This window comes from Anoplophora glabripennis, unplaced genomic scaffold (assembly GCF_000390285.2).
Source record: "Anoplophora glabripennis isolate ALB-LARVAE unplaced genomic scaffold, Agla_2.0 scaffold10, whole genome shotgun sequence".
NCBI classification, from domain to species: Eukaryota; Metazoa; Arthropoda; class Insecta; order Coleoptera; family Cerambycidae; genus Anoplophora; species Anoplophora glabripennis.
Window position 1 is genome coordinate 2,278,899 of NW_019416481.1, and position 9,838 is coordinate 2,288,736.

Sequence of the window (9,838 nt, forward strand, 5' to 3'; positions counted from 1 at the left end):
TTAAATAATAAAAATATCCAGTATGGCAGCTGTAAGGGTTGATATCTTTTATGAATTTGACTTTCAATGTCTTTTACACTTAATAGGAAGTACAGCCCAACATAATAATTTCACAAACACATTACTGTTTTATTATAGCGTGCGTAAATTAGGGAAATGTAATACATTTATTCATTTGACTAGGCATCGTTGAACGAAACATTTTAAATACATGCAGTGTTACGATGCTGTTTTATTTGTGTACTAAAGTGATACACTTTAATAATAACCACTTCAAGGTCTATGGTCTTCTTCTTCTATTCTTATGGTCTAGAATAAAAACCGAACACTACATTTCTTAGAATTTTGCAGTTCTTACCTGAAAACTCCAGTTACTAAAACTAAATTTTGGAGGGGCGGGGACTTTTATCATGTTAAATTTTACGTCGGCGTCAATTGCTTGTTCTATGCATTTACAAACACTTGCCAGGAATCAAATACTTTCATTTCCTTAAGGCTGAAAAATACATGCCGGTAATCCATCTGATTGTAGTTTCCAAAAATCCCTATAAATGTCTTGTGCAGTTTTAAACGATATGTAGGACCAGGCTAATGAACTCTCAAATTAGAAGAATCACTAATTACTGATATGACCAATTCTTTTGTTATTCCGATAGTTCATTAGGCCCATCAAAAAAAAAAAATGAATGCAATAATGACGTCTAATCTAAGGCAGCGACGCTACTTACATTATTCACGAAGGTAAACTCGGGGATTTCAAAATAATTTATTTAAAGGTAAGTAAATATCCAAACAAAGTCCACAAGATCTTCATGAGAAAACAATTTCAGTTACAATTCTACATACCAAAATCAGGTGTTTTACTAATTTATTAAATGGCAGATTTTAAAGGAATAAGGGACAAGGAAACTAAAATACTTGTATAGTTAATCTTTATTAATAAATATATTGATCACTTACATTTCATACATTAGTATTCAATATTTACTGACCTATTTATGCCACTACACAGCTAGTAATGGGTTGCTGTTTACATGGAGCCTTTATGGGTTTACCCTCTTGAGCTTCCGTTATGATTTTCGAAAGATCTTCATAATCAGGATATGCTAAAGTAGAGAGCTTTGAATGCACTAACGTGCCGTTAACTGTTACCTCGAACGAAGCTGTAAATTAATTTTAGAATATATGCAGTTAGAAACGGGCTTATTACCTCTACGGCCCTCACGACCTTTTAAATTAATCGAAGGATGTTTTTCCTTAATATGTTTTGCTAATTCCTCGTATTTGTATAAATAACCACATTTGTTACTAAAAAATAATTGTTAATTAATTATTTCATATGCAATAATACTACTACCAATATTCAACGTCTACGTTCACGTCTTCCATAGTGGAAAAATTTTATTCATATTAAAGTTAGTTTTTTTAAAATTAACGTTTATTTAATATTAAAATATAGGTTATGTTGCAAAATAGAATAAAAAATCTGATTTGATTTGACATTTGACCACAGCTGCTTTCCAATTGTCTCGCTATTGCTCCTGATCCTGAAGTGTTCTACTACTCTAATTACTCTAAACTTGAACAATTCACATTCCATAATATGCACCTTAACCTAACACAAAGTGAATTAGGTCAACAGGGGATACCACTATATCAAAGTGCACCTTATTTTTTTCACTGGCTGATGTGTAAACCACAAAACATATAATAGAGGATAGAGTATAAACGAGACAATAAAATGTTTCCTTAACTGAGAAATTTTGTAACTGTTGCCATTGTAATTGCGTACTCCTACTCCCTGGTCTGATTTCCCATTATCATAATCATCATCGTTATCCGTTGCCATGTTATCGTCGTCGTTGTTTTCTAGTCTGCCTAGTTGTTATCGCCATCGTCGTTTTCCCCATCGTTTCTTCTCCAAAATTTCAAGCGCAGTTTGCAAACGCCTCCCCAATAAAGGTGAAATATAGGTCTATTCTACATTAGAAAAAAGAACATGCGTACTAAACACTCCTCCTTATCAATGAAAGTAGTTTTTGGAATTGTGTTCGTATTAATATGAATATTGGATCGTTATCTTGTCGATCAGAAAGCAAACCGGTTGAAGTTAAAAATTGTTCGGAAAGGGATCGCGTTAATTAGATCATATCAAATGTCCTGATCTTTTCTATCCAAATTTTCAGTGTATAATTGAATTAGACTGATAAACAACAATAAACTTACCCAATTTTAATAAATGTTATAAAAATACATGTTTTGGTCTGTTCAAAAACTTGAAACAGTTGTTAGTGATCCATCTGATCTCAGATCATAGTTTTCGAAAACCCCTTATGCTAACTTTTTTATTACTCTAGGCGCGTTCGGCTATCCAACTCCGCTACTCTTTTCACTTCAACCCATTCGTTTATTACAATTAAATAAGTGACTAGAGCAATTTATTTATCGTTCGTTTACGTTGGAGAGGAACACTCAGAACTCATTCTATATACCCCACCTCTTCGAGGTAGTATTTACGGAGTAACAAAGGTAATCTAACCTAAAACCAAAGTTTACAGAATACTATTTCTCTGTTATTGGTCTGTGACACTATTTCTGTAAACTTTGCTATAGTGTATATGTTCTGTGCTTTGCTAAAACAAATATACATCATTTAATTAATGTGGTACCGTATATTCGGCATATCGGTAACTTTTTTCATAACTTTTTCAATGATTTCCTCTTCCTTGGACGAATCATCGAATATTTCACGAACATAATTCACAATTTCAAAAGGAAAATTCATTTTACTTTTGAACACAAAACATCTAACCTAAATTTGTTTCTCTTGTTAAACGTCAAATTCCAGATTCTGAAACTGTTCGTTTATAATTTGCTCTGTGAACTCTTAAAAATTCTGAATTAACTCCCAATCCACTCCACTCCTAATCAGTAACAGTTTGCCGAACGTAACTTCTGTTGTAATCTGTGTTCCTTGATTCTACGGAGGTTGTCGATTGTCAAATGTCAAATAAACTCTGGCAAAAATTTTAACCTAGAAAGTTGTGAAACGTAACGTATGATATTCGTATAGGTAATTTTCATTATTTACCATGTCTTATTTATCCAGAAGAGATATAGACGATTTAAAACCGTCAATAGACAAGGTAGTGTATAAAACTTTGGGTTCAAGTGATTCTTCTGTATTAAGAACAGCTGTAGACTGTATAAGTAGTGGATATGATAAACGTAAAACTGCTGATAAATTAGGATCCTATTTAGATAACAAAAAAGCCTATAGACTAGCAGAAAAATTATTCGATTTAATAGAAGATTACAGATCGTCCCATCGTACAAAAAAAAGGTCTCATGATGAGGAACGGGATAGGGATTCAAAACGACCAAAGACAAATAGTTCAAGACATGAAGGCAAAGAATCTGAGAGGCCCAGAAGTAAAAATGAGGCGGGAGAGAAAAAATTGTATGAACCTCCACCAAGTAAAAACAATGTGAGCATAGCCAATTTAAGTATCCCACCTCCAAGTATTTACGGCATTCCTATGGGGTTATTAAATCGCGGAGATGCTGATAAGGCAAGGAAGATCGCTCAACTGCAGGCTCAGATAAAAAGTAAACTGTCGACAGGGATATTAGCAAACGCCATACAAATTCCTATTCAACCTAACAAACCGACTCCATTAATTTTGGATGAGGATGGGCGAACTGTGGATAAATCGGGGAAAGCTGTGCAGCTTACCCACGTTGCTCCTACGCTAAAAGCAAATATGAGAGCCCTTAAACGAGAACAATTTAAGGGTACTTCTGACAAACACGCTGAAGAAAGTAGCGAAACTAGATTTATTGATCCTCGAATTGGTGTTAAACCTGCAATACGCATAAAACGAGCTCTAAGATTCCATGAACCTGGAAAATTCCAGCAGCTGGCAGAACGCCTTCGTATGAAGGTTAGTATTAACGAATATTTAAACTCTCCTCAATTGTGAAGTTATTTAATGAACAGTGTTTTAGTTTTGATTACTTTTAGGCACAGTTAGAAAAATTGCAAAATGAAATCTCTCAAATAGCAAAGAAAACTGGAATATCTTCTGCTACCAAACTTGCGCTTATAGCAAAATCGGAAGGCCATAGTGACGATATACCTCAAATGGAATGGTGGGATTCCGTAATTTTGGTAGATGATTTGGAAACTATGGACGGAGATAAAATCGCTATTAAGGATTCTGTTATCAATACATTAGTTGAGCATCCGACTCAAATGCGATGTCCAAGTAAGTAATTGTATAATTGAAATGAAAAAAAAACAACTTACTTTCACATGTAGCATAATTAATTTTTTTCCAGCGGATCCCATCAAGCCAGTTTACATGCCCGTATTTCTAACGAAAAAGGAACGCAAGAAACTCCGTCGACAGAACAGACGAGAGATGTGGAAGGAAGAACAAGAGAAAATTCGTTTGGGATTGGAACCACCACCGGAACCCAAACTACGAATTTCTAATTTGATGAGAGCCTTAGGTACTGAAGCTGTACAGGATCCAACCAAGATCGAGGCTCATGTGAGAGAACAAATGGCGAAAAGACAGAAGACCCACGAAGAGGCGAACGCAGCAAGAAAGTTGACGGCAGATCAGAAGCGGGATAAGAAAATAAAGAAAATAAAAGAAGATACCTCGTTGGGAACACACATTTCAGTGTACCGCATCCGAGACTTACACGAGTTGGCTTCGAAGAAATTTAAAGTGGAAACCAATGCTAAGCAGTTGTTTATGACGGGTTGCGTTGTTTTGTATCCTGATTGTTGCGTGGTTGTTGTGGAAGGTGGGCCAAAGCAACAAAAAAGATACAAAAGGTGAGTTTGTGAAATATTGTTATAACTTTTGCAGTTATTTTTTATTCTGCATCAAACCCTAATCGAGGAAACATGCATGTCCCCTAATAAAGCAAACTATAACTTTCGTTTCAGGTTGATGTTGAACCGAATAAAATGGGAAGAAGACGTGGTGAAAGACCCGGACGGCAAAGAAGTGCCCAACAAATGCGTCTTGGTCTGGGAGGGCACTTCCAAACAGAGGAACTTCGGCGAGATGAAATTCAAGATATGTCCGACTGAAAGGTTGGCGAGGGAGCATTTCAAGAAGCACAGGGTAGAACACTACTGGGACTTGGCTTACAGCGGCGCCGTTTTGGAACAGGCCAACGATACGGTTGAATAACAGTTACTTACGCCTAACTCAGTGCAAATTGGACTATTATAACAAATAATGTAGATGTGAAGGGAATGAACGCTGGAAAGTTTACCGAAAGTAAGTTTCTTATGCACTAGATGTCTATTTTGTGATAATTTCCACCAATTGTGTCGTTTAGGGCGATTTTAAGTAGGGTTTCGACGAAGTGAATAGCAACACATTTTAATGAGCTGTAAATAAATAGTGTTTATCCTTTTGTCAGGTGCTTAATGAATCGATGACGAGCCTTTTAAGGAGCGGTAGCAATTTTCTAAAGAAATGTTTAGGCTTTTTAATATGAAAATTTCATATTATCATAAAAAATATTTTATGCAATAATTGTTTTTTCTGTACAGAAACCTGTAATATACCAATATTAATTTGGTCGGTACATATTTTTTAATATAAGTATCATGGCTAATAAGAATTCCTATAAATTTATTGTTTGTAACATAATAAACGTGTTTATGTATAATTACAATAATTTTATTTTCAAGGATTTTTATTGCTCGTTTGTTTATCATTAATTTTTTTCTCCTCGAGATATCCCACTTCTGACATTGCGACTTGGTCTCAGAAAGTTTGTTTAACAGAAAACAAGACCATTTATTATGTAAGGCACAAGATTCGCAGATTTATTGGTTTCACTTAATTCTTTAACTGAAGGGTAGGTGAACTCTTCGTTTTCGAGATTTTTAGATTTTAAGGGCTCAAAGAAAGTGGTCCTTACATGCAAATGCAAACTAAAAAACGTAATATCTCAGTTAATTTTTGCTCTACAGAAAAATTGAAAGTGAGCAAAAATATTATAAAAAAAAATACCTTTAATTTTGAACTCTTGCATTTTTACGTATCTTGTTTAGTTTTTGAGTTATTTCAAAAAGGAAAAAAAAATTGTCATTATTTCAAACTATTTTAAAATTATGCATTCTAAACCGGTCAAACTTGCAGAGCCTATTATTAGTACCTAAATAAAGTCAACTGTACATGGATTACGCTTAATTCCTATTTTTATGGTTCAGCCATAGATTTTATTGTTGATTTTTTCTCTGAAAAAATGAGATGGCCATTTTATTTTCATCATAACTCCGCGAGTTTTTGAGCTACGAAATTTTTTCAGAAAGCATTTTAAAGGTCTTTCCAAGGACTTTAAAAAAGGTTATATTCATTTTCTTCGAAACATTAGTTCTTTCGCCATTATTTTATGGTAAAAGGTTCGATTTCACTTTCCGAAAAATAAACAATCACCTTTAATGAGTGATAACTCGGTTATTATTACATCTACGGTAATCAACAAAAAATGAATCGATTCGTTATTTCAAAAACTTTATTTTTGCTATATATGGGTTTTTCGATAAAACGCAAGGTTTTTCTTTAAAAAACATTCTTCGAAAAATTTGTTCTTTCGCCATTATTTTACGGTTCAATTTTACTTTCCAAAAAATAAACAATCACCTTTAAAGAGTGATAACTCGGTTACCAAAAATTTAATCGTTATTCCAAAAGCTTTATTTTTGCTTTATATTGGTTTTTCGATAAAACGCAAGGTTTTCGAATTATTTATCAAAAATGGTGAAAAACATGCACTTTTTAGATGAAAAATCATCATTTTCAATCGCAAATAACTCGGAAAATATTAGTTTTTGGAAAAAAAACGTTATAGAGCATTTTTTGCTTAGAATTCATCCCTCTATTGATTTTTGCGATTAAAATAGGTGCCTTCATTGCGGACCTAAAAACCGTCATACTGAGCTAAAATAGCCAGTCAGCAACAGAACAGTGTGAATAGGAAGTGGCTGTTGGTTTAATCATTTTGTTAACTAATCTTTAGTTATATCCTGTTTTAAGAACTTTAGATCCCTAAATTATGACAATTATTTTGAATAGAAACTGAGTTAAAAAAGAAATACTACGACTGAATTAATTTTGAGTGATATTTTTGAAAATTCAAGCCTTTATTCTGAACAATTTTGTACATTATCATTTTTCAAAGTATTGTCCATTGCTAGCCACTACTTTTTCCCATCTTTGTGGCAGCATATGGATTCCGCATCGAAAGAACACATCAACTTTTGATGCAATCCCTCAATCGATACCATTTTTCATATCTTTGTAAGATTGGAAGCGCTGCTTAGCCAGGCCGTGTTTCACGGATCTGAACAAGTAGTAATCCGATGGAGCAATTTCTGGGGAATATGGCGGGTGGGGTAGAACATCCCACATCAGCGTTTGTTGTTTTTTTTTTGACTTCGTGAGCAACATGTGGTCGAATGTTGTCATGTTGAAAAATGTTGCTCGAATTGTGTCCGTTTTTCCATCAAGGCGCAGCTCGAATGGATCAATTGTATTAGGTTTTGTTTACCAATGATGGTTTCATTCACTTGAAGCAGCTCGTAGTATGCAACACCAAGCTGGTCCAACCTGATACAGAGTATGAGATTCGAACTATGAATATTCGACTTTGCTGTCGATGTAGATGCATGACCAGACGAATCCCATGATTTTCTATGTTTCGGATAATCACAGCATGTCCATTTTTCATCATCAGTGACAATACGATGCAAAGAATCCTTTCTTTTTTGGCGATGAAGCAATTATTCACTCTATTGGAGTATAGGTAGCTTAAAAATGTGCATTATTTCGGAATAATTAGCAGTGCCTTGAATTTTCATAAAACCTTTTGCAATCACCTTGAAACGGCTTATAGAAAAAAGTTATAAACTTATATTTGTACGCTAATTGTTATTCAATTGTTTCAACAATAAAAAATGGTTTTTCAAAGATTATTTTAAATAAATTAAAAAATTTCAAAACAATTTTCATCAAATTGATATTATTGGGGTTTTCGAGGTCACTCAATAAGAATATAATGTTAAAAAATAAAAATTCAAAATGGCTGATCCAATATGGCCGACTTTTTTTAAACAATTTATTAAAAAATGACAATTTTCAAAGCAATTTTAATCAAATTGATATTATAGGGGTTTTCAAAGTCGCTGAACAAGAATATTATATCAGAAAATAAAAATTCAAAATGGCTGATCCAATATGGCCGACTTTTTAAAAAAATTATTTAAAAATTACAAATTTCAAAGTAAATTTAGTTAAATTGACAATATAGGCGTTTTTGAGGTCTTTGAACAAGAATATAATATCAGAAAATGAAAATTCAAAATGGCTGATCCAATATGGCCGACTTTTTAAACAATTTATTTAAAAATTACATTTTCAAAGCAATTTTACTCATATTGATACTTTTAGGATTTTTCAGATCATTGAACAAATATAAAATGAAATCAACTCGTGAAATTTTAAAGAAATTTGGGTATGATGTTTAGGGTTCTGCAAAAAGTCAATATATGGGATTCTTAATTAACAAATATTTTTTAAATGAGACGAGAAGAGAGCAGATGTTCTCTATTTTTTTCTAATATTCAAAAATATAATTCTCGAATCACAAGAATGAATTACATTACCAGATAAACTTCTGCTACATAATTTTATCATGAAAAAATATAGGTAAAACTGAATCTTGTGAGAAAACCGTATTTTTTTGTATTTTATACATTATAGTAACAAAAATTTTTTTTCTTTATTAAACTTTTTTAAGATCATATATTGGTTAAACGAGCAAAAAAAACTTTTTTTAACTTTATTAAAGTTTATTTAACAAATTTCATCGTTTTAGAACAAAAAAAATATATTTTTTTTTATTTTCTTTAATTTTTATTATAAATTCAACGTTTTAAATAAAACAGTTAAATAAAACAGTCTTAAAGTACAGTTTTCAAGCTTCAAAAATTGCTCCTGTAAAGTTGCAATATCATATTTTGAACTAAAGTTATTGGACTTTGAAACGTGACCTAAAAAATCAAATTTACCTTTTTTTAATTATTGAATATTTCGAGCCTTGTATTTTTTGAGAAAATCGCTCTTGAATTAATCCCACTTTGGTCAATTTCATAGTAATTTAAACAAAAAAAAATTTTTTGTTTAAATTTAATCTAATTTTAATAAAAAAAAAATAATAAAAAATTAAATTAAATAAAAATTAATCCTTTAAATGGAAAAGAGAGGAAAGGAAAATTATTATTATTATTTTTTGTTTAAATTACTATGAAATTGACCAAAGTGAGATTAATTCAAGAGCGATTTTCTCAGAAACCGTTAAAGATAACGATTTGAAACAAGAGTACCTTTTTAACATAAAACAGTTCGGGAAAACGGAATTTGCTGTCCAATTTGTTAAAAAGTCAAAGATGAAAAAGTTACACATGCAAAGTACCAAGGGCCCCCCCGTACCCACCCCAATGGACCTTGTGGAAATAAATGGATTAGTCCATCAAATTGCTCATCAAAATTTAGCTGTGTATACCAAATTTCATTCATTTATCACAACGCAATTGAGAGTTATTGCAAAAAAATGATTTCCATTCCTCCCTCTTCAATGTGCCCTTAGGAAGCATTTCCGGACCCATGTTCATATGAACTTTTTTACTTAGTTTTGATCATAGAATCGGCCTGTTCAGCGTTGACAGCTAATTATGAGACACCCTGTATACAATTTTCATGTAAAATTTCCCGTTCTTTCGATTGGCGCAATTAGTTTAAAA

At 32.5% G+C, this 9,838-nt stretch overlaps 2 protein-coding genes across 2 annotated transcripts; one reads left to right on the plus strand and one right to left on the minus strand.

Moving 5' to 3' along the window:
• Window positions 1-917: 917 nt before the first annotated feature.
• LOC108903745 (migration and invasion enhancer 1) lies at window positions 918-1,489 on the minus strand. Its single transcript, XM_018706035.1, has 3 exons — window positions 1,358-1,489; window positions 1,211-1,308; window positions 918-1,163 (listed from the first exon to the last, which is right to left on the minus strand). The coding sequence occupies exons 1-3, from the start codon at window positions 1,387-1,389 to the stop codon at window positions 997-999; spliced, it is 297 nt and encodes a 98-aa protein (XP_018561551.1). The 5' UTR covers window positions 1,390-1,489; the 3' UTR covers window positions 918-996.
• Window positions 1,490-3,031: 1,542 nt separating this feature from the next.
• LOC108903599 (U4/U6 small nuclear ribonucleoprotein Prp3) lies at window positions 3,032-5,680 on the plus strand. The gene is made up of 4 exons (XM_018705832.1): window positions 3,032-3,944; window positions 4,025-4,268; window positions 4,342-4,849; window positions 4,964-5,680. The coding sequence occupies exons 1-4, from the start codon at window positions 3,093-3,095 to the stop codon at window positions 5,211-5,213; spliced, it is 1,854 nt and encodes a 617-aa protein (XP_018561348.1). The 5' UTR covers window positions 3,032-3,092; the 3' UTR covers window positions 5,214-5,680.
• The last annotated feature ends 4,158 nt before the right edge of the window (window positions 5,681-9,838 follow it).